At 35.3% G+C, this 27,869-nt stretch overlaps 5 protein-coding genes across 6 annotated transcripts; 3 read left to right on the forward strand and 2 right to left on the reverse strand.

The window, feature by feature from the left end:
* Window positions 1-1,433: 1,433 nt before the first annotated feature.
* On the forward strand, window positions 1,434-8,865 carry LOC110815739 (ENTH/ANTH/VHS superfamily protein). Its single transcript, XM_088207034.1, has 16 exons — window positions 1,434-1,592; window positions 2,343-2,467; window positions 2,555-2,624; window positions 2,770-2,867; window positions 4,162-4,303; window positions 4,385-4,485; window positions 4,635-4,718; window positions 4,891-4,941; window positions 5,087-5,152; window positions 5,229-5,294; window positions 5,410-5,490; window positions 5,580-5,657; window positions 6,841-6,990; window positions 7,074-7,149; window positions 7,374-7,486; window positions 8,048-8,865. Exons 2-16 carry the CDS (start codon window positions 2,369-2,371, stop codon window positions 8,408-8,410), a joined length of 1,638 nt encoding a protein of 545 aa, XP_088063160.1. The 5' UTR covers window positions 1,434-1,592; window positions 2,343-2,368; the 3' UTR covers window positions 8,411-8,865.
* Window positions 8,866-9,236: 371 nt separating this feature from the next.
* Window positions 9,237-13,678, forward strand: LOC110815608 (BSD domain-containing protein). Its single transcript, XM_088207035.1, has 3 exons — window positions 9,237-9,882; window positions 12,126-12,310; window positions 12,985-13,678. Exons 1-3 carry the CDS (start codon window positions 9,294-9,296, stop codon window positions 13,498-13,500), a joined length of 1,290 nt encoding a protein of 429 aa, XP_088063161.1. The 5' UTR covers window positions 9,237-9,293; the 3' UTR covers window positions 13,501-13,678.
* Window positions 13,679-14,658: 980 nt separating this feature from the next.
* Window positions 14,659-15,278, forward strand: LOC148253148 (mitogen-activated protein kinase kinase kinase 17-like). Its single transcript, XM_088208554.1, has 2 exons — window positions 14,659-15,002; window positions 15,056-15,278. The coding sequence occupies exons 1-2, from the start codon at window positions 14,659-14,661 to the stop codon at window positions 15,276-15,278; spliced, it is 567 nt and encodes a 188-aa protein (XP_088064680.1).
* Window positions 15,279-15,800: 522 nt separating this feature from the next.
* LOC110815738 (uncharacterized) lies at window positions 15,801-24,287 on the reverse strand. Of its 2 annotated transcripts, XM_088206977.1 has the most exons (6): window positions 24,154-24,287; window positions 23,906-24,023; window positions 21,861-22,609; window positions 18,584-18,704; window positions 17,648-17,707; window positions 15,801-17,555 (listed from the first exon to the last, which is right to left on the reverse strand). In XM_088206977.1, exons 3-6 carry the CDS (start codon window positions 22,229-22,231, stop codon window positions 16,101-16,103), a joined length of 2,007 nt encoding a protein of 668 aa, XP_088063103.1. In that variant the 5' UTR covers window positions 22,232-22,609; window positions 23,906-24,023; window positions 24,154-24,287; the 3' UTR covers window positions 15,801-16,100. The 2 variants fall into 2 exon arrangements, with proteins under 2 accessions (XP_088063103.1, XP_021899365.2); XM_022043673.2 differs by lacking the exon at window positions 23,906-24,023 and having other exon boundaries at window positions 24,024-24,271.
* Window positions 24,288-24,409: 122 nt separating this feature from the next.
* LOC110815649 (vesicle-associated membrane protein 713-like) lies at window positions 24,410-26,386 on the reverse strand. The gene is made up of 4 exons (XM_022043521.2): window positions 25,893-26,386; window positions 25,067-25,257; window positions 24,799-24,962; window positions 24,410-24,636 (listed from the first exon to the last, which is right to left on the reverse strand). Exons 1-4 carry the CDS (start codon window positions 26,110-26,112, stop codon window positions 24,543-24,545), a joined length of 669 nt encoding a protein of 222 aa, XP_021899213.2. The 5' UTR covers window positions 26,113-26,386; the 3' UTR covers window positions 24,410-24,542.
* Between the last annotated feature and the right edge of the window lie 1,483 nt (window positions 26,387-27,869).

The raw sequence follows: 27,869 nt of genomic DNA on the forward strand, positions 1-27,869 counted from the left end.
CTGATATATACATATAGGACTATATATACATACACTAGTTGGGTGAGTGGTCCTGGCAGTTCCCATCGAGAGAGTTGTGGGATTTAATCTGATGACTGTTAGTAATATATATATACACACACACACACATAATAGTGTGTGTGTGTGTGTATATATATATATAGAATTATTAGATTTATTTTCAATTTCCACGTGTCAATCATTTTAGTACGACCAAAGTGGGCCCCACCCCCGCCACCTCATTTTAAAGTACCACCGCCACAAGGACAATTTGGTAATTTCTCATAGTAAATTTGACCTTTTTTTTTTAATTTTTATTTTAATTCGACAGGAATTAATCAAATCTTATTCCGGTTATGTCTAAAGATAAATTTAATATTATTTAATTAAATATAAATATATAATAATTTAAGAATTTAATTATGCAAAAATTATAATTCACTTATTAATTATAATATAAATATATATACACTTATAATTAAATATTATTGTTGGGTGACCAAGTTTCGCTTTCTTTTCTTGCTACGAGACAATAATCGATCACCGCATTCTATATGGACTTAAAAGCTAATTGTTCATTGCAACAGAGACGATCCTCTACGTTGCTTATTGTAGATCCCATCATAACCTCCCCCGTCCGATCAACATACTTATCATTACACGATTTGGTCATCCTTGAAATTACTTATTTATAATCTATAGATTATAACTTCATATAGCATGTTTAAAAAAAAAATTTATCCAGCAAATTTGGAGTTTGATTTCAATTTTAAGTAACTTCAAATTAAATTTATAAAATTTATTTAGAATTTAATTTTAAAATCAATTTTTTTAAAAACATATTTTTTTTCTTTTATAAATTACCCGTGAGTAATGGAAGTTGAATTATTAACGCGAGATGAATTAAAAAAAAAACGAGAGTTTAAATAATAAAATGGTTAAAAAATATAAATTTTATATAAATATAAAATATTTTATTAATAAAGTGAAAAATTTATTAATATAATTTTTAATTTATTAAAAATATTATCTATGTTATATAGATATTATCGAATAATATTTATTATTAATTAATATATTTTTAAAATTTTTATTAATTTATATATTTTTTTTCTTTACTAATTTTTATAATTAAATGTGGATCACACTTTTATAAATTAAGCTTGTGCTTCACATTTTATTTAGTCTAAAGTAAACATATGTACAAACAACTAAGAATGACCTGGCAGCATTTATTGACAGGTGGCATGAACTGGATGGTACGAGCGACTGTAGGTAATTATTGCCCATTTTCGTATTTATTTATTTTTGTAATGGAAGTTCATACATGCTCTACTCTGACAGAAAACAGATTAGAGAAAATTCAGCGAAGGGAATAAATATTTTATAAAAATAAAATCACAGTCCGAAAATTAAAAAAAAATATAAAATAAAATAAATATTTTTCAGAACGCCGACGCCACCCAAAAAAAAAAAAAAAAAAAAGACGACCGAGCTTTTTTAAACTCGTATTTGCTCAAGACTTTTCATTTGGTCGCACACCAGACCATACCAGCGTCATCTCCCCCTCTCTATTCGATTCAGCTTCTCTGGTAAATTCAATCTCTCTCCTGATCTATCTCGGGTTTTTTTTTTTTTTTAATGATTACGCGTTTTTCTGCATGTTTTGATATTAAAAATGAGTGTGTGTGTGTGTGTGATTTTTTTTTTGTCTGGATATTACGGGAGATTAATTCTAGCGTTGTGGAGGTTCTGGCTTCTCCATGGTTAGATCTTTTGGAATAAAGAAGAAGGTTGTTCAATTTTCTTTCCTCCATCGCGGCAATGGTCTAATTTCGTCGTTTTTTGGTTATTGTTGATAGAAATGGTCATTTCTTGTTGTTTATTTTTTCTCTTGTTTCGTTATGTTTTTTTTTTTGGATTTTTCTTCGTTATTAAATATGATTTGATATTTCTATGGCTGGTTTTTCTTTTGAATCGAATGAGGTATTTGGGTTCAAATTGTTGAGGTTTGTAGTTTTGGTATTGAAGGAGTTCGTTTTATATTAATTCTCTTCTCTACTGCAACGTTATTTGGTGAGAATTATTGGAGTTGGCATCTGAGTTTTGATGGGGGAAAAGATGTTCCTGATTTATTTCATTTGAATTAGATCTTAGATTAGTTTGATTTGAACTCCAAATTTTAAGCTCGAGGTCGTGGGGTTTTGTGGGGATTTATGATATTATGATTTTGCATGAACCTTTAATTTTGAAGGCCAAATTTGTATTAGTATTGCATAGCTTGTTGAGAGAAGAGAAATTGTTCGAGGAAATTAAAGACATTATTACTGGCTATGTTGCAGAACTCTGTGATTGAGAGGGAGAGAGAATGTCAGGTGGAGGCACACAGAATAGCTTGAGGAAAGCATTGGGAGCTATCAAGGATACAACTACTGTTTCATTGGCTAAAGTCAATAGCGATTATAAGGTATAGCTAGTTTTATAATTCTCTTGATGGGTATTCAAAAGTTTGATGTATAAGATATATTATCTGTTGGGCACTCAAAACTTGCAGGAATTGGACATTGCCATAGTGAAGGCAACTAATCATGTTGAACGCCCTGCGAAGGAGAAACACATTAGAGGTGGGTGCTCACTTTTCCTCACCAACTCAACTAATATTTGTGGCAACAGCTCAAAGAATATGTTTTCTACAGTTTATTTCTATGATCTCTGCTTGATGTACAAGCAGCTGTTGATGAAGTCTTAAATTATGTGTACTCTTTGCAGCTATTTTTTCTGCCATTTCAGCTACAAGGCCTCGTGCTGATGTTGCATATAGCATCCATGCTCTTGCAAGACGGTTATCAAGGACCCATAATTGGGCAGTATGTGCATCAAACAAATAAATTTTTTCTTCTTTTTTCCTTTACTCTGTCTAGCAGGTTAGACAATACTATCCAAATTACAGACTAAACAGAATTTACTTTGAGAAATGAAATATGTTGATTTGATATTTAGGAACCTGTAAATTATTTTTCCTGCGTCATAAGGGCTTGGTTGGGTATATGTACAAGGGGAAAATATTTATTTGTAGTTCCACTAACCATTTTTTGAGTTGTGTGGAAAGAATGAAATGCTAGAACTTTTGAGAATATCAAAAATGATTTTCTAAAAGTTAGAAATAGATGGATTAACACGTTTGGCTCTATTTTGTTGGGTCATGACGTGAGAGACTTACATGAGATTGGGATGGTTATTGATCACTTGATAAATATGTGATTATTTTGTATACGGGTGGTACCCCTTTGGTACCTTATCTATAATAACATACTTTTATTTTAAAAAAAAAAATAAAATTGAGGGATGGCAAATGCATAGGTGGGGATGAGTCTTTTGTAACCATATCTTTTGCTTCTATCATATGAATGCCAATGCAAAAAGTAGGTTATGTGCTGATAGTTATTATCTTTACGATTACCAGGAAAGAATTCTATATCTCAATGGGTATGTTTAAAATGATATGATCTTGAAGGCTAAACATAGGCTAATAAAACATAATAGCTTTTATGTTTTTTCTCCATAAAAAAATATTTTTTTCTAACGGAAAAAAAAGCATTGAAATCCAAAGAGTGATTGAGCTGTACGCTGTCGCAGTTATCTCTTATGCCTTAGTACATTCTGCATTTGATAACTTGTGCTCCTTGCCTTTGAACTATTCTCCAATGAAAAGAAATATAAGTAAATAAGCTAGAAACAGAAAAAAAACTTGGATGAATAAAAATTATGCATATATTGTATGCTAAGTGAGAAGAACTGGAATGGAAATTATTGTTTCTACTATTCTATCTTCTTTATCCAGGTTCTTGTAAAGGTTTTGATTTTCACAACCATGAGGTCTGTGTTGGGATATAGCTGTTATTTATGAAACTTAGAACTTCGTGTTTGTTTTGGTTTTATTTTATCGCTTTCTTTACACAATTGATTTTATGGTTAATCAATGCTGGCATTTTTTTCCCGAAAAATAAAAGGTCATAATTCCAACATATTGTCCTGTATGTATAATGGCTTGAATGCTCATATCCAATTTTTTAAGAAATGGGTTCTCTAAGCATGTGAATTTTTTTATGTTCTAGTGTGTTCCATTGAAATTCTCTCAATTGACTCTTCATTGGTGCTTAGGTTGCATTGAAAACTTTAATTATTATTCATCGTGCTTTGAGGGAAGTGGACCCTACATTTCATGAAGAACTCATAAATTATGGAAGAAGCCGTTGCCACATGCTTAACATGGCTCATTTCAAAGATGATTCAAGTCCAAATGGTACCTTATTTTATTGTTAAGGAAATCATTGTTTTTGAAACCTTGAGTTCCTGCTTATGATCTCTTCCCTTTGCTGCTCAGCATGGGATTATTCTTCCTGGGTCCGTACCTATGCCTTATTTTTGGAGGAGAGGCTGGAGTGTTTTCGTGTTTTGAAATATGACGTTGAGATGGATCGTCCTGTAAGATTCTCATCTTCTCGACCTTATTTTTTTTTTGTGTTGTTCTTTTGTTTTTTACCTTCAGAAACATAAATAATTTGTGTAGTATCTCTCTATTTTTTGTCACTAGCTTGTTTCCTTAAGGATTCATTGACACTAATTTGATGCAGAGAACCAAAGATTTGGATACTGCTGAACTGCTTGAACACTTACCAGCTTTGCAACAACTTCTTTTCCGTTGTCTTGGTTGTATGGTAAGTATGTAATGCCCTTGATTTACATAGTAGATCAGGTAGTTAATCTCCAAACGGTGTTCAACATAAAACTGACTTACGTGAGAAATTGTTTATCTTGTCATTACTTCTGTTTTCTTTTAAACACCTCTTGGCTTTATTTGATGCAAATATACATGAACTTCTTTTGCAGCCGCAAGGAGCAGCCATTCATAATCATGTGATTCAGTTGGCACTTTCAATGGTATGTATCTTTAGTTGTTGCTTTTTTATGATATTAGTTTTTTGGTCAACCCAACAGACATGAAGCAAGGGGCCTGGTTATATTAATTGAATTAGTTTAATGATGGCATGTTCTCATAACTGTCTTCTCTTGTCATTTCTACAAGGTTGCTGCTGAGAGCATCAAAATTCATCAAGCCATTAATGATGGTACTGTCAATTTGGTTGACAAGGTAGGCACCAAGATCAATTTTCTAAAGAAGTTTAGCTCAGCAAATCACTTTCTAATGCTACTGTTCACTTTGGCAGTTCTTTGAGATGCAACGCCATGATGCTATGAGAGCTCTGGATATATACAGGAAAGCCGGGCAGCAGGTATATCTTTTCTTTTTAGCAGTTAACTGTCCTGGTGATATTTCATCTATTTTGTCCTCAGAGTATATGAAGAGGATTTCTAATTCATAAAATTTTAAAAAATCTGGATCTTCAGGCTGAGAGGTTGTCAGAATTCTATGAAGTGTGTAAAAGTGTTGATGTTGGTCGTGGAGAAAGGTTTATAAAGATTGAGCAGGTTTGAGTTTTGTCATTCTGATCCCTTGGAATACTTTGTAGCTGTACTTAATGGAGGTTTTGTTGATGAATGTCTTTTTTCTTATGAAGCCCCCTGCATCATTTCTTCAAGCTATGGAAGAATATGTGAGAGAAGCTCCACGCTTTTCAACAGCTCGGAAGGAGCAGGTATAAAAGTATTCTTTGTTTGACTATTTTTAATGAGGTGGAAATGTACATATGGAGGTACACCCTTGTACACCACATGGTATGCAAAGCAAAGTTTGCACTAAGCTATTGGATTTGCTCATGAATGTTCTTAAGAGAAATGCTATGATAATACTTGTTGAAAGTAGGTGGTGGCAAATTGATGTCTATGGACTGTTTTGTTTTTGCATTGGTTCGCTGGATTAAAATGCAAATATTAATGGTATTAACTAGTAACATAATGGATATATATGCATATATTTTTGAAGTTAGGCTAAAATATTATCAACACCATCTTCTGCCATCTAAGGGATTGGGGTGTTGGGGCTCATCCTTCCTGAAACAATAATCTTCAGTTGTATTTTTCCTTAACTGCCATATAACATTACATTCTTCATTTTCTAGAAGAAAAGGAGGAAGATTGAGCTTGAGTGTTCTTGGGATTTTGGATGAGTTAAAAGCTCTTGTATTTTTTCCAGTGACTGATAAAACCACATAACCTTTTCTTTAGTATATATTTACATAGCTGAAAACCTTCTAAAACAAATTAGAACCATGTCTTATTACCTCTCCTTATGGTCGATATAAGCAAACCAGAACCAAGGGAGGCATGCCTCCGTATCCCCCCTTTCCTTGTGGATGGTATTAATTATCTGCTAGTTGATCCAAACAACTGTGTTGTTGAAGTGTTCTGTATACAGATATGAACAAATATACAAAGGGTGATTTTATTCATCATGCGGACTTGCTATTTATAATGGTATGACCAATAGGGTTTTAGTCTAACCTTAAGTTCTAGAATTCTAATGATACAGAATATAGCATTAATTATATACACGAATTATAATACAATTAAATATGAGATGTAGTCATCCTTTTATCCCTTTTATTCTGAAGTATCAGATGATCTTTACTTTTGAACAAAGGACAGTGCTTTCTTTTGATGTCAGAAATCTGACAGCATTAAAGTTGGGTATCTATGCAAGTTTTCATTTGGCCACTGATTCATGTTCCAGTTTTATTGAGTTTTAACTATTTTCTGTAAATTTTTCTTGGTGCAATTGCCATATTCATGGATCTTTTCAGCATGCATTTTTGCTTTGTTTTCCCTTAAGGTTATATTATCCACCATTTTGTATTTAATTTTTATTTTATAAACAAGCAGGTTCTTGACAATAAAACGTCTCCCTCCAAGGAAGTTTTGGCCATAGAACACAAAAAGACCCCCGAGGTGCAGGAGGCAACTCCGCCATCGCCTCCTCTACCTGAACCAGTAAAAGAGGAACCACCTGTTGTTAAACAACCTGATTTGCTGGTAAATAGTCTTTCCAAAATCCTTATCCTAAACCTGAATTCTTTTAGGTTTCTTTTAAAATCCTAGTTCTTTTTTTCTCCCAGAGTTTGGATGATCCCGCCCCAGTTGCATCAGAACTGGATGAGAAGAATGCCTTAGCTTTGGCAATTGTTCCTGTTGGTAAGTTGTTTGCGAGAATTTAATCTTATAAGGAATTCTATCATGGTTCAGAAAGCCAATTTCAGTCCTGGACCTTGTTGGCTACTTGGCTTATGCTTTGAACTGAAAGTTCAATGGAGACTAAGCTCCTGATTATTAGAAAAATTAATGAAACTGAGAGTCACCTGTCCTGTTATGCCAGTTTATTGACCTTCTATATTATGCTTCCGTTGTACTTATTTCAGCTGAACAGCCAACTTCTACTGCTCCAGCTCAAACAAATGGAACTACAGGTTGGGAATTGGCACTTGTTACCGCACCGAGCTCGAATGAGAGTGCCACTGCTGCTAGCAAACTGGTACGTTTTCTTCTAGCAAGATATAGATCAGACATGATTGTTTTGGTTTATAAGGTGGTCTAACCCAAGAAGAGGCATGATTTCGTTTGTTTTCCCCGGTTCGGATTACAGGCTGAAAGAACTATAAAAATCTAAATTTTATCAGCTTATAAGTTATGTGAAAAGTCAAGATTCTTTTTGTCTTTTTATACATTTGACCATAGTACTCCTGTTAAAAATTATTAAATCTTATTTTGTGTTTATCTTTAGTAATTTTTTATATCTTTTCAAATTTGAGTTTTTTTACTAAATTAAAATACTCATTATTTTTTGTAAAACTTAAAAAGTTTTTTTATTTAAAATAACCAAAACAGAGTGTTCACTTTCTTTTTCAATAGTTCAAAAACTTCTTGAACTAAAGAACTATTGCCAAACCCAATGTTCTTATAGACACTATGTTCCTTCTCTCTCTCTCTCTATATATGTGTGTTTGCGCCTGTATATATCTATCACAAAACATGCACACCTGATGTTCACGTGGAGCTTTCACTAAATGTCTCCTTAACTGCATTGATTCAAAAGGCGGGAGGTTTAGACAAGCTTACGCTAGACAGCCTGTATGATGATGCAATCAGAAGAAACAACCAGAATGTGAGCTACAACCCATGGGAACCAGTCCCGGTTGCAGGTTCCATGGTACAGCAACCACTGCACGACCCTTTTTTCGCCTCCAATGCAGTTGCTGCTCCTCCTTCCGTGCAGATGGCAGCACTGGCCAATCAGCAACAAGCTTTCATGTTGCAACAGCAGCACCAAATGATGATGGTGGGCCCACCACAGCAGTCCGCGAATCCGTTTGGCAATCCATACGGTGCAACCGTCCACCCCTACGGTCCCGGTATGCCTGTCCAAACGTACAATCCTTATAATACAGGCCTCATGTAGATGCCCCAGAAACAAATACATTCTGCTTCCGAGAACACGAGGAAAACGTGGGACTGGAATTGAATCCGCAATGCTTTGGAAGATTAGAAAGTTCATGTACAATATGTTGTGAATGTGCAGTAGTTAGGTAGAAGAAGATTCTTTCTTTAATAATTAGTGGGAGGAAAAGAGAGTGGGGGGCAAGGGGGTTGAAATGCTCTGGATTATTGATTATTGATTATTGATTTACAGTGGCCAAGGTTGGTAATAATGTTTTTTACTAGACTGCGGTAATTTTTTCTAAACCTGCTTAAGAAGTTGTTTTGATGTTCTTCAATCAATCAGGGAATTTGATCCCCTTTTGCATTTTCCTCGGAAAGGTTAAATTTCTTGTAGATTTCTGGAGAGGGTCTGCAATATTTGTGATTGTTGCTATGGGATTATTATATTATGTAATGAAGAGATGTTAAGCTTTAGCTCTCTGCCTCTTGGTTTCTCTGCTGCTTGAAGAACATTTCCCCCACTGGCATGGCGGACAGGGAGAGTGAAAATTAGTATCAGTTAATAACTTTGTTTTGGGTTAAACTGTAGTTTTTACCTTCTGTCATTTTTAACTTATTACCTATCAATTCTACCAAACAAAATTTTTTTTTACTGCTAATACAGAAATGTAAAAGATTAATTTAACTGCGATGACAATTTAATTATTAAACTAAAATTTTAAAAAGATAAAAAAAAAATGAAAGGGAGAGAGAGGCACGTGCGAACTTTACCGGGAAATCACACGTGTGGAAATTACGGCGAGTGCCGACGTGTCCCGGTGGTATAATGTACACTGGCAAAAATGAGGAGTAATTGGATATTTTAGCTTCAAGTAACTGCTAACTCGACATAGCGCAGGACAATGTCTTGGCTCTTGAAATCCCTTCGGATCGACGACGACGACGACGCTGATTCCTCATCGCAGTGCCCGTTCCCTGAGCCCTCATCGCCGGACGACGCCTCCGCAGCTCGTGGCGGCGTCAAGGACGAGTTCTCCGTCCTCGGTCAAACAATCGGCCGGCAATTGCGAGGTGTGGCAGCCTTTCTGGCCCCGCCGCCTTCACCGCCAACTTCTCCTTCTATCACGTCTACAGGTACGGAAGACGTCGGGCAGCCACCGCCTGATTCGTCGCGTTCGTCGCAGGCGCTTATCGGGATCCGTAACGATCTCGTGGAAATTGGCGGAAGCTTCAAGAGCGGGCTTTCTCTCTTGTCCGGTAACAAAGCGGTTAGTGGGATCTCAAAATTTGCCACCAGTTTGTTTCCCTTTCAAAATCAAGAGGAGGAGGAGGAGGAGGAGGAGGAGGAGGAGGAAGAAGAAGAAGAGGATGATTTCGACAATGGTGAATTTGATGAAGTCCCTGGGATTACGGAAGAGGTTCTTGATTTTGTCAAAGAAATCTCAATTAGGCCCGAGTGCTGGACTGATTTCCCTTTCCCAGTCGATAATGGTAATGTCTCTGTTCTAATTTGGCATTAGTTAGTGTTATTCGAAGTTAATTGCGTGAAGGTTAAAAAAGAAATGAGGATTGGTTGATTAGCAGGATAATCTAAGCTCTCTTAGTTACTTGAACTAAGCATTGTCGATTATAGCATGCAAAAGTTTACTGTATAGAATGATGGAGGCATTTATGGTATAACTTAGTATTCAAAAGCTGATTGAAATGTATAATTGATTAAAATTAGAAATTGCGGAATGTTGTTGGCTGAAACCTGACTGCCCGTGAGCTAAGAAACTTTCATGGATTATTTTTTGAACGTTTTCATGGATTCACAAAAGCAAAAATTGCCGCCAATGGTGGTTTGAAGTTCCTGAAGTGTGAGTAATGCTTCAAGGACATTCTTTTTTCTCTTTATGGCATCAAGGGACACTTTGATTTGGGCATAACTGTGTTTAATGGTATCTGCTCAGTCTGGGTAGCAGATGGAGTTTTTGTTAGTTCGCTTGAATCATCAGATCATGCACATATGGAAATGTTCAAATTTTGGCTTGTGATGCTTTTTCTGCTAGGAAATTCAGATTATTGGCTTGGACACTTTGCAAAAAGGTGATAGAAGGGTCTTGTTTCTCTAGTGGTTATCTTTTTCGATGATTACAGTGCAGATTTAAAAGTAAAAAAGCTATAGATGATTACGGGGCCAGCGGGGGAGGTGGAAAGTTGGCCTTTATGTTTCTTTGTCGTGGTAGCTTCAAGGGTTGAGTATTTCTTTAAGGCTGGAAATTCTCTTTAAGTTAGGATAACTTATATGATTTTTGGCATACTCTTTATGGATTTGTGATTCTTCTAGGATGCATTTTCTTGACCCATGCGGCATCTTGTTTGCGTGGAGTGAGTGTCTCGTGGGTGGCTTGGCTTGTAAACATTAATAGAGAAGATGTAATGAGAAAAACATTTACTAAGTAGGAGAGAGTTCTAAAATATTGAAGATTTTTTCCGTTCTTTTTTTTCTTCCTTTCAAAACAAATTCCTACATGACATTTTGGAGGTTTGCTTTTGGCCCCCACTTACTTAGGACATGCTTTTGAAGCTCGTTTTTTGCTTCTACTCTTGCAACATTCTAAAATTCTGATTACTCTCTTTGTAAAATATTTTAGCAATATATTATACTGGTTGTGATTGAATATTGGAAGACAATAAAGCTAAGTGACAGACTATGCACAATGAATGATGATAAGAACAATGGACCATAAATAACACTGGTGTTGCTGTGCAGTTAGCCAAGAGGTTATATTGGTTCCAAGCCGGGGGAGAACAGGAGAATATCCTGGTTAAGAATGAGGATAACAATGTGTTTTGATGCCATGTAAAAAAGAGTGGATTTTTTTAGGGTTGGGGGACAGGAGAGATGGTGAAATACTTGTCTTTCCCTGTATGTTGGCATCTTTTTCCTGTCTGTGCTAAATAAAACAGTTGGTAGTTATGACTATTTGGTGGCACACTAATTGAAGCCTTAGCCTTCTCTACCTGAAAAAGATAAGCACCTGTTGTTTTCTCTTTATGGAATTTTGGTTCGGAGCTTGGGGGAAATTGGAGAGCATCAGAGTTAAGAGTGAAGATACCTATGTGTTTTACGCCATAGTAAAGAACAGTGGATTTCTTTGGGGGGTTCCCGAGCTTGGGGCAGGGATTGGCAGGAGAGAATATGGTGAAAACACTTGTCTTGCCCTGTGTGTTGGCTAAATAAAATAGTTAATCATTATGATTATCAAAACTAGTTCATTATTATGAGTTTTCACTCACGTGCAACTTCTTTGGGGAGAACATGGGAATTGGTGGACTGTTTGGTGGAGTACTGATAAAAAATCTTAGACTTTTGCTCCTGAAGAGGACAAAAAATCTGTTATTTTCTCTTTTCTGGAATTTTGGTCCTTGTCAACAGAGCCGACAATGGGCTTTCTCAATGTTTCTTTCTGGTGTCTTAATGGGATTTCTCTTTTATTAACATTTACTATAATGGTTCCCTTTGGTATCCTGGATGTGTTGATGGTAGAAATGACACGAGAGAATTTTGATCATTGTCTTTGTCTTGACCCTGTAGTGACAGGAAGACAAAGGAAAGGGAGAAAGATACCCTTTCTGCTTCACTGAAAACAAGTATATGTGTATGCTTAATAGAACTGTATTTGTAATGGGAATACGTGCATACTTTAAAAAAAATATTTGGGTTTGAACTTTGGATTGTTGTATTGCAGATTTCAAAATGTCTAATGCTCAGAGTGAACATGCTTCAGCCATTGAACGTTTGGCTCCAAGTCTTGCATCTCTTAGGGTTAACCTTGAGAATCACATGGGAGATGAGCAATTTTGGATGATTTATTTCATATTGTTGCTTCCAAGACTGAATGAACATGATTTCGAACTTCTATCGACCCCTGAAGTAAGATTTTAATGTTCACATAACTGAGCTTCTTTAAATGGCACTTTACTATATCTTGAACCTAGAAAAGCTCTTTTGCATTGGAATAATCATATAATTGAATCTGAGATTCTGCTCTGTTCGCATTAATCTTTCTTGACGCCTTTTCTCCATCTTCAAATTCCTGAAATATGTGTGATAGATGCTATCTTTGTAGCTACTGAAATTATTTTGCGAACTGTCAGTCGTTTAACCAATATCAATATATTATTCCATGCCATTCTGGCAAGGAAAGTAAATAGTTTATGATTTTTGCTTAGATTACATGTCACCGGTTATTTTTTTTTTATGCCTATCCATGAGAACTATATATTTGCTTGTCTGCAATGATGTGGTTAGTGGTATATTGAAGCCTTAATTTTTACGAAGATAGCTCACATATGGAAGATGGTTTTCTTTCCTCTCAAATGTTTGTACGTGCAGAAATGGTGGATTATGTTTACTCTGTGTGACTAATGTTCTATTATTTTCTTTTCCAAGTTATTGAACTCTCTAGACTCTAGTTGTGTTCGTTCAAAGGATGAACTTGTTCAGAGGCAAGAGATTGGTCTTTTGGTTTCACCTGTGTGATTTTTTTCTTTATTCTTTATTTCTAGCTTCTTTATTCTTTATTGAAAGGTTACTTACCTTTGCAGGTTACTGCAACAAGAGACTTGCTTCTGCAGAAGCTGCAAAAAAAGAAGAACGAACAGGTAGAGAATAAATCTCTTAATACACCTGAAGAGAGCAGCAAGGTCATTGAGACACAATTAGCTGGTACTCCACCTGCGGAAACAGAGCTTAGTCGGATTACAAGTGCAACAGAACACCTAGAAATTGACCGCGAGGAGAATACAGAGCGGTGGTTGGAAGAGGAAGACCTCAAAACCAGTCCATCTACGGATACCCTGAAAAGGCTAAAAAATGAAGAGGATGTTTCATTTAGTGATCTAGAGGATGATGACGATGATCTTTCAGATAACTTATCTACTCATAGACAATCACAAGACATTAGGGCTTCACCCAGTGGATCCAGTGACTGGGTGAAGTTAAACGAGAGTCCTAAGACGGAAGGCAGCCAGCTTAAGTCCGGCAAATCAGCTTCTCGGGATAAAAGTTCGGAAGGTGAAGAGTCAAATGATTGGCTCACTGTTGACGATGAGTCTGATTAACTCTGTCTGGCAGCCAATTTGACTTGCAGATTTATTGTAAAGTTTAAATACCCCCTTCTTTGCTCCCTTTCCCTGGGCTGTGAACTAATTTTAGCGGACATCACCATTTTAAGATACTCCGATGCTGTGCTGCTGGAACTATGTTTCCACAATAATATTTGTACATTCTTGACCGATACCTGCGTGTGTAAGTAATTCTTTTTATTTTTTTTATGATGAATATTCTTATTGCGTTAGTGTATACATATGATGAACTATGTATATAAAATTTATAGATCTAAAATATTGTTCAAATGTTTCTAACTCCTAATTTAAACTAAGAATTTGTAGAAACTAGAAATGATTCTCAGACTTTAAAACACTGGGTAATTACTTCCTCAGAAAACTCACTAAACGTGTTTTGTAAAAGCTTCATACTCGATACCTTATTAGGTTTTATAACCATGTTAGTTATATATTAATTACTTTGTGAATTTTTTTTTTTCACGAAGTTATATATTAATTTCAACTCATATTTCTGTTGAATCGATATATATATATATATGTATATATTTATATATGTTAATGGCAGTGAGAAATAATTCTGGGAGTATGACAGAATAGGTCCTCTAATGAATTAGAGTTAAGGAAAAGTCATTCACAGGAAACAATATCCTAAGGGACGCATAATATCTACAACAGCTACCTGCATATTTACATATATATATATATATATATATAATATAATATAATATAAAGTATACGTACACAGACGCCAAGAAGTTAGCAGTATATTACTCAGTTCAATCAAAACCCTAGTTGTCGCTCCCTGATGATCACTACTCCACGAGTACTGCACATCCAGATACAACTTCCGGTATCCCAGACTGTCATGCAAAGAATCTATCGAGCAATTTCAGTCTGGTGAATCCCTACAACCCTGACGCCGCCACCTTTGCAGTCACTCACAAAAAAGTACCGAAATTTATTTCAGGAAATAAAGGTGAAGAAGGCGACCGTCAAGAACCTGTTCTGCCGTGGCGGCTACGACTGCATGCGAAATTTGCACGGCACTTCATGGGTCTCGCAGCTGCTTGCTCGGAACTGGCGGCACCACTGCCGTTTACATTCCCACAAGAAGGGTTCCTATCAAAAAAAGGTTGCACGCTTACTCCCGAGATGGCCGTGAAGTCGGCCATGATGAACCCCTTGCGGAGTCTCATGAAGGAGAAACGCATCTTCTGCAGGTTGGCGAGTCTTTTCGTCGTCACATGTTACGGCGGCGAAGGGATCGAAACAAACGAGGGAAAGAAAGTCTACAACGTGATCTTGGAGTGTTGCAGAGGCTCAAGCTTCGAAAACGGTATCATGAATTCTCCCACCGGGTTGTCTGAGGACGAAGTTAGGGTTTACACCAGGCATATTGTTGAGGGTCTTCGCTACATTCACAGTCGAGGAACCGTCCACCGCGACATTAAGCCAGGAAATATCTTGTTGGGTTTTGGGAGAGAAAAGAAAGGACGGTTTGTAGCCAAAATATTTTGGAACAGCGGTTGGTACGTACGGCTCGTTGGAGGTGCCTGGCCGCGCCGGCCTTGTTGAAAGTTAGCCGGAGATGGTTACGGAAAAGAAATTGTGTCGCCGGCGACATATGGGGACTTGGTTGTGTTGTGGTGGAGATGATCAGTGGGGAAAAAGTATGGAGTGATGGGGAAGATGGTGGAAAGATGAATCTGGGACAGCTGAAGAAGAAGGTAGGGTTTAGCTCTTCGATGCTGGAAGAACCCATGAACATGTAGGAAACGGGGAAGGATTTTCTGAGCAAGTGTCTGGTTAGGAGTGTGGACGGTAGATGATCTGCTGAAGAGCTTCTTCAACACATTTTTCCTTAATGTGGATTTCTTGCGATCAGCATATTATCAAATGAAGCAGGGGATGAAGATTTTGAAGTTTCTTTTTTTTTTTTTTTTCCAGTGAAGGAGATGAAGTACAGTCTCTGACCATCGTTTTTTAAAAAAATTCTAATTGATAATATTGTGTTCATATATATACCAGATTATATATAATTCGTTTTAGTTTTCTTTGATGTAAGCTCTGATCTTTATTCAATGAATATACAAGGAAAATTTACTTTTGGTTGGTTGCTTCCATTTCTGCTTACTGCTGGCTTCAAGCAGTCAGTCGACAGCCTCCAGAATAAAACATTTGTAGGTATAGCTTTTCTTTTTCTCCTCAGATTATAATTTACCTGTTTCCAATTTGATCAGAACTGAATCAGGTCAAGCACCATTACAAGAGGATCCAAAGGGAATACTATTAACTTCATATAGAAATATATAATTCCCATTTCGTAAAACAAAAGTTCACATTCTCCCAACAGTTTTTTTCTAAAGAGCATTCGTCCACATCCCGTGCATTGTGCTCTCAGATGAAATCCATAAGAATCCCATTAAGAAGAACATTAACATTTGAAGTGCATAAAATTGTAAAAGTTAAAAGGTTTCTTTTTTCAAAACATTAGTCTCCATATCCACATCCTACTCATGTACAAGCGGACATCTCAATAACCTCAAAACAGGATCTCTATGAAGCACTAACCATTTCACACGCTGTTCAACATGTCATGGCCTCCAACTCTGCCCACCAGTGGGTTGGACGGGGAGGTTGACGTGATCAAAAGGCTTGGGAGGCAGAGCCGAATGAGGGCCAGAACTATGACTCTTCATAGTCGAACCCCTTTGTACATGTGCTTCAATGGGGCTTGGTTGTGTCATTTTCATATAGAAACTCGATGGACAATGAGTAGGACATTGAAATGATTGGCTTGCAAAAGGTATATGCAGAGGCTGAGCTTTAGATTGAGAATGAAATTGAGAACTTGGAGGACTGAGGAAAGAACTCTCAGAAGATAAATCTAGCACCCGAGGGACAGCTGTTAATGGCCTCGTTGCACCTGAAACTGGTGGCTTGCTAAGTTTTGTGTCCGGTGGATGCCATTCAGGCATATCATCATCATCATCAAAAAGATTCTTTTGCTGGTGAATTGCATTGGCATCAACTGGCTGTGCTAGCTTTCCGCTTTCTGCAGACTGGTTCTTTTCCAACACTGAAATGGCCCTGACTTGATCAGTATCAACAACTTTCCCTAGCAAAGCCATCTTTACAATGGCCTCCGGTTGAATCTTGAGATGATTAACAACACCCACCTCGCTTTCACTGGACACCGGTGACAGTAGAGTTGGCATTTTTTTTGGGAAGATGCCTGCCATTTCCTTCATTCCATCAGTAGAATGTACCATGTCAACAATTGCAGCATGTACACTCTTGCTGATTGAAGTTCGAGAAGTACCACATGCATATCCAAAGTCAAATTCAGGAAGATCATCATCATCAGGAGTAGAGACTTGTGTTTCTATAATGGGAGGTGGCAGATTATATTCATGTCTTTGAAGTTCCAGATTTATTTTAGGTTTCTGCATTACTAACATCTCCTCTGTAAATGTTCTCGTTTCAAGAGACTGTTCCACAACACCATGTAGAGACGTAGAGGGAGAACATGGGGAAGGTACAAGACTTCTTGACAAAGATGACGAATTGCTCTGGACTGACATTGCTGGTAAGAATTTACCACCACTAGAAGAAATGCCTTGCAGTTCAATGTCAACTTCACTAGTCTTCGCATTCTTGCTTTCATTTCCACTGCTATCATTACTATAAAGGGCTGTGCCTGATGTGGTTGCAACAGATTCATTGTCCAGTTCTCTGCCGGGCAAATGTTTCTTTTTAACTCTTTTATTAGATGAGTCAGAAGCAGAGTTTGAAGGCCGCTTTGGTGAGGAATGGATTTTTTTATCAGATTTCATTGCAGCAGAAGCAGAAGGTGCTTGATTTCTTCGCCACACAACGCAACCAACCAAGGAGTCTTGGTTGTCTTCAACAGCATTCATGCCCTTGAAGAAGCCATGTTTTGCAAGGATTGTAATTATTGTGTCAGTACGAGGGCATATGTAAAGATCAATACCTGGTGAGAGCTGTGCAATCCCAACTCTCCCTCCTTCTTTATACCCTTTTGCAACCTGTTACTTAAAATGACAAGAGATAGTGAATATATTGTATTTATTCTCATGATGCAAGGTGATATCTACATGAGACCCTTCTTTCCACTCACCTCTTTCAACTCTGCCAGTCCAGTGCTAGAAGACCCTTCTTTCCAGCAAAGTGAGATCACCTAAAGATTAGAGCATATGACTATCAGCGCCTTTATTTGCGACTAAAAAGGGAACTCAACTTGGAAGATAAAATTTTAGACTGCAAAATCTTAAGATGCAGCACATTTGTTCAAATTCCTAACATTATTTCTACATGCCTGGTCAGAGATTACCCATTCAGCAAAAAACAGAAACAGTGAAATTGTTGGACTCACCAAGTAAACATAATTTCTTTTAATCTAACAAAAAGGTTACTACCTTCTCTCTCTGAAAAAAGAAAGAAGATCACCTATTGAAGAAAAATTGCATCTGCCTTTAAAATAAGGCCGCAAAATTGGCTGAAGTTTATCTCCTAAAAAGACTGCCTTCAAACAAGTACAAGCTGGCATGTCTCATAGAAAAATAATCATGCATACAGTACCTAAATTATCTTCATCAAGCAACTTTTTACATCTTTCTAATGCTGGTATGATATTTCATACCATATAAACTTCAGTTAACAACTCAAATCTTTACAAGGACTTGTCTGCCAGTCAAATGAAGTACAATTTACTCTCTCCCACCCCATCCCCGAGGGGCCTAAAGCAAGCCAACTTACTAAGAGGGTGAGAGTTTAACTCCCAGGGTTTTTTGCACATTTAATGGGATCTACAACAAGATATATATATATATATATATATGTCAAAAAAGAAATGAACTTTCTATTAGAAAAGGAATTTAAGTAAAAGGATCAGATTTTCTTGTTCTGGAGTTCTTTCAATGAATATCAAGATATTGCCTAAAAGCACTTACCAACTGAAAATCTCACTTACACAAGGAAGATCTCAAATGCCCTTTTCCAAGATGAATCAAACACTAGATTGAATTACCTACCAATTATAGAAACTGATTCATACCATCAGTCTTCGATTGCGTGAGCGAGGAAGATCTTGAATAAATTTTTCAAAAGCCTCTAGTTTAACTTTTCCTTTAACTTCAACAGAATCAGACCAATTGACATCTGGCATCTTGTCACCGCTGCATGACAAAGTCATCAAAGGCAAGTTGTTAACAAACAACAATTACTACAACCCCTCTGAATGCATGATGCAAATAATATAATCTGAGACTATTTCTATTATAAGTGCCAACTTAAGATAGGGTCAAGTTCCCTTTATCAGTGTGCTTCATGCTTGTAAGAAGAATAATCGCTGGGTCCGGTTCCCATTCTCTCCTGTTTTGCCATCTTGTAAGCTTTTCCAACCTTTGAGAGATTTACTATAGGTCTTATATCATAAGGAATTGGAGTTTGTAAGAGCAGATATTTGAAAGTATTCCTTGTTGTGATTCTTTTCATCTTAGAAAGATTTCTTTTTTTCCCTTAATTTGCAACAGACCATTTGGGTGAAAACTTGAGCTTCAGATTTTCCTTTTCTGAAATTTTACAGCAATTCAGCAAATTCCTTCAAGTCCACAAAGCAAGCTGACTTTGAAGCTATTAAATATTTGGTCATACTTCTTATTTCAGTTTTCATATATGAAGATTGCCCGATATTCTAGTCGACTTTTGAGAATTATTCAGCTGATAGTCTGTTATTTACGCAGGAGGATCTGAGTGAACACAAATTACCACTTTATAGTGTGCGTAAACCATCTCCTCCTCCAGTTATCAGTTATACACTTCCTATAGGGTAAAGATGTTAGTTAATTTAAAGATTTTCCAACATAAAAGCATGATTTATGACTTCATCTTATTGAGCTAGTAGTTGTCATTCAAAATCTTTACATTATAAAAGATTTCTTGAATGGTAAAATAAAATAAAGAGCGTAGTGCCACAATTTACTAATTAGTATCTGAAGCCTGAATTGATATTTCTTTATTGGTCTCTGATTCATCCCAAAGATTATATACACACACACAAAACTAGGAAATGCTGTATACATAGCACCTCTATTTTTTAAAAAAAAATAAACTGATCAAGAAGAAGCCGCCTAAGTACTGAGATTAGTTCTTTTTTTCTTCCCATTTGTTGCCTTGTTTATCCTGTATATAAAATATTTATTTTCTGACAAGGCTAAGCAGCATAAAAAGTTATTAGGAAAACTGTTTTTTTCACCCCAGAGAGGGGCAAATAATTAAGGTGTAACAAATGGTATGGTTCTGAGCTCAAGAAGGATAATAATTACAAAAGATGTAATTATGATCAAAAGCAGAAGAAAAAAATAACTCCGTCTAAAGTTTTGACACAAATAAATAGGAAAAGGCATATGCCTCAGCATGAAATTAGGAAAACAAGCTCAACAGTCCAACAGTTGTTAATCAGACCAAAATAATATTGCCTAGAGAAATGATCAAGGATCCAAATCAATCCATATTGCACAAGGAATCCTAACATGGTGGACATGTTAACAACATGTAAACATTAAACAATAGATGTAATGATGTAATATAACCAAAATTTCATATAACACTGAAACCAGAAAATTCAAAAGCACCAAAAATTTATCATATGTTGAACTATTAAGCATTCCAATGTTTCTACATCAAAAGATGTCTTAAGTTTTTCCATATAAAACATTCGTTAAAAAGTTCAAAAAAGAAAGACATTTCAGGCTCAAGTCAACCAGATCTAGGGCATGCATTCTTTAAGGTAGTGACGACAAAATTACTCCATTAACAAACCATGAGGAGAATATCTCTCAAAACTGAGGGAAAGAAGAGTGGAGAACATACGAAGCATGTCACAAAGACACTTCTTTACTTTTTTTGTTTTTGCCACAAGTAATTCTCCTTATTTTGCAATATATAGCTTAGGGTAAAAGCATCTTCAATATCAAATCTATGATCAGTAGAATTACAAATGTAAACATTCATTTCTTACTTAATAAATGAAGGAGATCACACTTGCTTAGTTGCATTACCCTAGGTCCAAAATGAAATGTAGTTAATATACTAAAAGAACATATGAAGAACGAAGCAAAAGCAAGAAAAAAAAAATTAGAACACTGAGAATTTCACGTGGTTCTAGTATGCTTATATTCATCAGTCACCTGCAATTTTTTATCCCGAAGATCTAACTCTCTCTTATAACTAGAGTTTTCCTTTACAACACACCCTAGACCAAACAACTGCACCACGCTACAAGGACTTTGCTCCTGCTCCCACTGATCTACCAACAGACCAGCAAAACTAGGCCACAACGAAATACCGAACACCCTCACTTAGGGCTTTGCAAAAAATATTCAAAACTAACTAAGTTCATGTTCTCTTCTTCCTTTTTCACTGTTAAGCATTTTACTCCATCACTATTATTTGGAGTACCTAAATGCACTTGTTTATGGTTTCCCAACCAGCCATTTTCTTTGTTTGTGTTGTCTACCAGATTAGGTCAAACATGTTAACATTATGGTGCTAAAATGTGATTTATAATGCAGTATTCACCTTGAAACCAACTATTTTTTATAGCTATAGATGATGAGCTAGATATAAAGCAGTAGATTCGCACAAACTTTATAAGCTAAGAACTATAGGAAACACACTAATACCACAAAAGCATTGGGAACGGCAAAATACCATACTCGTTCAAATTTTGCTTGTTATAGCCTTTCAACTACTTGTTTGCCATGCAAACTCCTTGGATCCAGATACCCAAAAGTTTAAACAGCCAGAAGGAAGCCTACATCTTCTAAGAAGTACAATTAACTTCACCAGCTAATTAATGTCTTTCCAAAACGAAAATTACATCACGTGCTGCTTATCTTCAATTTACACTAGTAAGCAGTACAGAAGGTTTTACATCCCTTTCTTTCATAATAAAGAAAACCAGATTAATTGATTTGACAGAATGTTGGGAATTCATTCCATCCAATTGAGAAGTTAAAGAGCCACGAATAGGATTTTCACCGAAAAGTCTTCTTATTAGGATTTGTACAGGTATTCTTTCTCTTTTTTCATTACTAGTATCAATACAAGTTCTCCATTCTCTGCAACTTTCTACAGTTCTTCGTATCCAATAATTTTTTTTTTTTTTTTCCAATTGCTCAGTAAATCATTTAACATAAAACAATAAGCAATGCTAATGACATTCAATTCACCAAAGGATTGAACCTGCAACCATAAAACTAAGAAAAGAAACAAAAACAATGACTAAGTGTATCTAATTGAAATTGAATGTTTCAAGTGTGTGTATGGACCTTTTAAAGAAGGCAACAGCAGACACGGTTATGGAGGAACTTAGATGAAGTAATCCATCCCAGAGCTTTTTGGGCACTGCTGGAGCTAGCATTGCAGAAATTGATTTGCCTTGTCTGTCATGTGAGTTGACAACTGCATGATTGTTCTTAAGTTTCTCTCCATGCTTAACTGCAGCATCAGCATGACTATCAAAATCGTTCAGTGAACACTCCAAGGATTTCTTCAATTTTTGAGTACATAATCCTTCTTTTTTTTTCATTATTTGGTCACTGCTATTAACATAATGCAGATTTTCCTCCATAAAGTTATCAGCAACCCTAGTAGCATTTAAACTGGGATAATTCTCTTTCAACTTGCTAGAGAACTTCATTCTTATCTAGTCATAAGAATTGGCTTTCACATGCTCCTCCATATCTGGCCCATCTGGAATTACCAACTATTTTGGTAGTTCTGGTATCTGATACTTGGAAACAATATAATTCCTATTCACTGAGCTTATTACATTGCAAGACAGGAACAGGTTCAATTTTCTCTGCATGAAGAAACTACAAACTTAATGGGCAGAAACAAGGTGCCTGTTTGGCTGGGGTCATTTTACAGTATCACAGAGTTGGACGTAATTCGGATCCCAGAAAGTGAAGGATAAGGTGACTGCAAGTGAAGAGTTGTCAGGAGTTCATCCTGAAGTGGTTGATCCTTCTCAAATTTAATGCCGAAAGATAATGGACTCTACAGGCCCAGATTTTATCTGCAAAAGAAATTCATCAGATTCTTCACATGCTTATCCTAGGAGCTCAATTTTAGCAGATACTTTGACCATCTAAAATTCATACTCAAATTAAGTTTCAAGTCTTTTAAGTGGCTGCATCTTCCTTAATTAATTTGAAAATAAAATTTGGTTTATAAGTTGTAATAATATAAGTTTTGCTAAGTAAACCCACAAGAATCTTCAATGTTTAATAGTTAACTGCATGCATGAATGCAAATAACAAGTAATTTGTGATGAGTCAGTACATTGTTGTGGCATACAACAACTAAAGCACTAATATCACAAAACCTACTCATATTTTCATCATTTAATCACATAACACCTCGTTTCTTTATTTAAATCAACAAGCGACATAAGTTTGAAACATGTATAAAAATAACCAAACTTTAAGGCTTTGTGCCACTTATTTTTGTCTTAATAATCATAATTTCCAAACTCTAGTTTACTTTCGTGCTTTTTTGAAGACACAACAGGGTCACTTTTGTCAAAACCTTCTTGTTTTTTAATTCAACTAATTAGTCCGTGTACAAAAACTTACCTGTATACTTCACTTTGGTACATATTGGATGTCCATCAGCTAAGTAATTCAATAAAAAAACAAGCTTTTCTAGGCGATCACAAAAGTACATCCAGATTTTGTGATACTAACACAAAAATAAACTTATATAAAATGATGTAGTATGACAAGGAGCCTGTGCTTAATTACCATACACAGGTAACTGAATAGCTAATAAATTCCAAATCTATGTAGAAATTAACGCTATCTTTGAAAAGAAAAAAAAAATTAGTAAAGAAATGGAGGAAAAGGAAAAGAAAAGCAAACTAATAATTTTCAAAAGAAGAGAAAAGAATTTTTTTTTCTTGTTTATATAAATAGAGAGTTAAAAAAACATATCTGTAAAGAAAATGAAATTATAGTTCCAGTATCATGATTAGTTTAATTTTATAAATGAAAGAACAATTAATCATAACAAACAGTCAATAATACCAAATCATATTTTTAAGGAAAAAGCAGGAAAGCTCAGTTATTTTGTTTTCTTGACTAATTTCATTTTTTATACAAATGAGTGAAAAGACTTTCCTCCCCTTTTCACTCAAATTCCCTCAATCCAAACAGGGTGCAACGGGCTGTCAATATTGCAAACCTCTGCATTTGATTTAACCCAAAAAAAAAAAAACAAATAAACTGCCAACAAGCATACCAGGAATACACAAGAGCATGACTTCATTTCTAAAAATAAAATTCGCTTCGGTACAAATTAGGAGAAATTTTACCAAGTAAATTTGTCATCAAACAAATAGCCCCTCGTAACAATTGGTTAAGCTGAATACACGAATTCCTCATATCTTCATCTTAATTTCCTAGCTGTTCAGAGAAAACAGAAGAGTGTACCTGTATAGACGCGAAATAACCCCAGCATCCGGCGATTTGAATTTTAACACCAATCAGCTAAACGAGCGAGAAAATCACCGCAAGGAATAATCAATTTTCCATGGCAACAAAACGAATACGGATTAGTTACCGGGGAGAGTGAAGCAGAGACTGCGTCGTCAGCGTAGAATCGCGGCCTGAGTGGAAGTGACGGTGCAGTTGGATGGTCTCGTGTAAATTCTCGACGGCTCCCGTGTCTTTTTTATAATTTGTCGGATGTTCCTCCGTTGGGAATAAAATATTGTTTTATAAAAAATATATATATATTAAAATATTTAATTCTTGATTTAAAAAAAATTATTTATATTTAATTTAAATAAATATTAATCATAAACAAATTATTCGCCTTCACTCGAATATTTTAAAATTTATTAATATTTACAATTAATTTTGTAAATAACAAAACTAAAAATATAATTAAAAAATAAAAAATAAAAGATGTGGTAAAATACAAATACAAATACAAGCAAGCTTTGTGTTTTAGTGTAAGCAGGAATGGAAGAGAGGACCATCACAAACAAATGCCAACACAAGGTAGACCAAGATTATCAAAACTATGAACATCCATGCAACCCTGCAACACAATTTACAATTTCTTTAGATAAATCCATGGATACGCCTCGAATTTGTTGTGACGTGATTCGATGCTCTTCTGTTACGGAAGAACTCGATTATGAATACAAAAGTTTAGGTTTTTTGAAGTTTTAAGTTGAAAAGTTTTTAGAATCCGACTTACGTTAGCTTAAAATTTCTCCACCACATTGTACTTTTGAAACTCCTACTTTGCCTCCTGAATCTCAGCGCATTTCCTTGTATGGCGCTCGTTTTCTCAACTAGCAACGTCAAACGATCCCCTCTTTCCAAAACTTTCTCGATGTTATCCATCATTACCGTCTTTACCTGTTAAAATCAATTTTTTTTTTTTTTACCTTTTAATTTCTCTTGAATTCATTTATTTATTTTTTTTTTTACTTGAGACTATCTGAAAGGTTAAGAAAAATTACCTGAATCATTTCGCCTTGCAATCGATTTAGTCTGTCGATATTAGAATCATTCGAGTAAATCTCTAATTGCTGGCTTAAGATTCTTGAAAATTCATCATTCATGGCGTATGCTGAAGCTGAATGTATTGCGCGACCGTACGTCTTAACAAATCTTTGATGAATATCTTCAAGAAATGCGAAAGGAATCCTCCCTACGTGTAATTTAAAGTTTGTCACAGAAGCTTAACATTTTTTTGTTAATCAGTCAATAAAAATTCAATTCGTATAATTTTACGTAAATAACTTGAAAAAAAAAAAAAGTATCGAAACTCTCGTATGATTATCGTGAAATCTAAATTGAATTTCTTAAGATCAAAATCTCACTTTTATTATAAACTTTCTAGTTTTTTTATGTGCATCCATTGTATTAAAAACTTTGAATTTTTGGATGGCATCTCGAAGTTTTTTATTCTCATCTAATTTTTATATTATTCATTTAACTAACATTAATATAGTAATTATATGAATGAAGAAAAGAATTCAAGTCACCTCGAAAGGAGAAGGTTAAGGGCATATTTGTTAAGAATCGAAACTTTCGATATGGAAAAGGAACTTAGGGCACTCAATTTTTCGATTTTGTTTCTTATAAACTAATCAATTTTATTTACTTAAACCAATTTAGTTTTTTTAAATTTTCAAAATTTTCTTACATCTATTTTATTATCTCATATAAATTTTTTTTATAAAAATATCTTTTCGTAAAAAATGATGATCAAATCTCAATTAATCATAATTCAAATAAAATTTAAAGAAAAAAAGAGCAATAAGAAAAATGTAGATAGCTTACTTCCATAGGCATCATCGGCCATGCATACAACTGTAAGACCATCGTTTATCTTAATGTGAAAAATGAATCGATCATGAGAGTAAGAGGCGTTGCTGCTAGTATTACCATTGGGAATCTTCTCGAGCAATTGTCTAGCTATTGAATTCGCATTCGTTTGCGTTGAGTCAAACTCTGCCAAAACCACATTACCCCTTGCCACCATCCCATAAAAAATTCCCATCTCTCTATATCTTCCTCTATTTTTGTTCGAAAAAACTTGACGAGGAGAAGATCAAAAGAGAAAGGGTGAAGACGAAGGTGGCGGAGAAGAAACTAGGGCATGGTGGTTTTGATCAATCGATTGAGAATTTCTCTCAATCGAGATAAATATAAAAGAGTTAGTAACTTGTTGGTTAAATATAGAAAACTAAGAAACACTAAATAAGCAAAATGATGTCGTTTTGGATAGTTGTTTTTTCGGTTTTTCTCTTTTTTCTAGATGTGGGTTTGGTGGGAAGAAGCTAAAATAATATTTATGAACATGCAATAGCTTCTTTTGGGAGGAGGGGAGGGAGAAATTCATGAACCTAGACTCACTAGATGTACTTCGAGAATAAAAAGTATTGAGTAGACGCTAACTCAGAAAAGTAATATGCATGCAAGTTAATAATAGTATTCTTGATCAACTTTATACTTGAAATGAGTATATTCATGATGTTCATAATTCCATACTCTAGATTTCGACATAATTACTACAATGGACAAAGATTTAACATCATTTGCCAAAACAAGTTGGTTGGTGATACGTAAATACATGCATAATACATGTGTATACACATATACATATATATATATTGAATTATTCGCTTCTTATTTTTCTTAAAAGTTAATTTTTTTTTTTTTTTTTTTTTACTCCTTTGCATGCTCGCTTGATACATGGTGTACAACGTTCAATGCTTATTATCATCACCAAGTTAAAACTTCAAAAGCACATATGCACAATGCTTACTACAAGGGTTATATATATATATATATATATATATAGGGGTAAAATAGTGTTATACATTTATTCTTCTTCTTCTTCTTCATCTTTCAAGCCCATTATACAAACTCATCACCCCGACATGTTTATCCAACTTGAGCAAATATTTCAGCCCACCGATAGTGAAATTTTAGCCTGACCCATTTCATATTAGACGTGGCACGCTCTTCGCGTACTTGAGTTTTTGGTAGATGATACATATATATATATATATATATACGTATAATATACATATATATAGAGAGAGAGATACATATGCATACAGGAGAGAGCTGGTCTTCACGTGCAGCCCATGTGGGCAGCTTAATCTGTACTCTGTAGGTGATTGTTTTTGGGTTCGCGGACAAATAATTGAGAACCGCCAAACAGGATTGCATTATCAGAAACATTATGATCGGAAACGAACGAGAGCCACCAGATCTGGACGTCGATCTGATATAATTTTGGACCAGTCGTTGGAAGAACGAATCTCGACCGTCGGATCTAACTGACATAAAATTTTATTGTGTGGAAAGGCCACACCCGACAAAACCCAATTAATACTCCCCTTGTCTCCTCCTTCCACATTTGACGGATGGCCCAAACACATTCATTATTTACATATATATATACACACGCACACACAGATATATATATATATATATATTATTAAAATGACGAAAAATTTTATCTAGTTCTGTAATTTATAAGTGCATATAATTTAATTTTATTGTGACATTATAAATCAATATTAATTTATATTAATATATAACGAGGCCAAATAAAACATGGATTTGGCTCGAGCCCTTTATAACGTAGAAGACTTCTAATAAATATGAATGTAATAATATATATATATATTTATATTGTATACATATATATATATATATGTCGTAAGTATTAGTAATGAACAGGCGACCAATCACATCAGAGAGAAAAATAAATAAATAAATAAATAAAAGAGGATTCACGGACGC

This window comes from Carica papaya, chromosome 7, assembly GCF_054855325.1.
Source record: "Carica papaya isolate Zhongbai chromosome 7, ASM5485532v1, whole genome shotgun sequence".
Lineage (NCBI taxonomy): Eukaryota > Viridiplantae > Streptophyta > Magnoliopsida > Brassicales > Caricaceae > Carica > Carica papaya.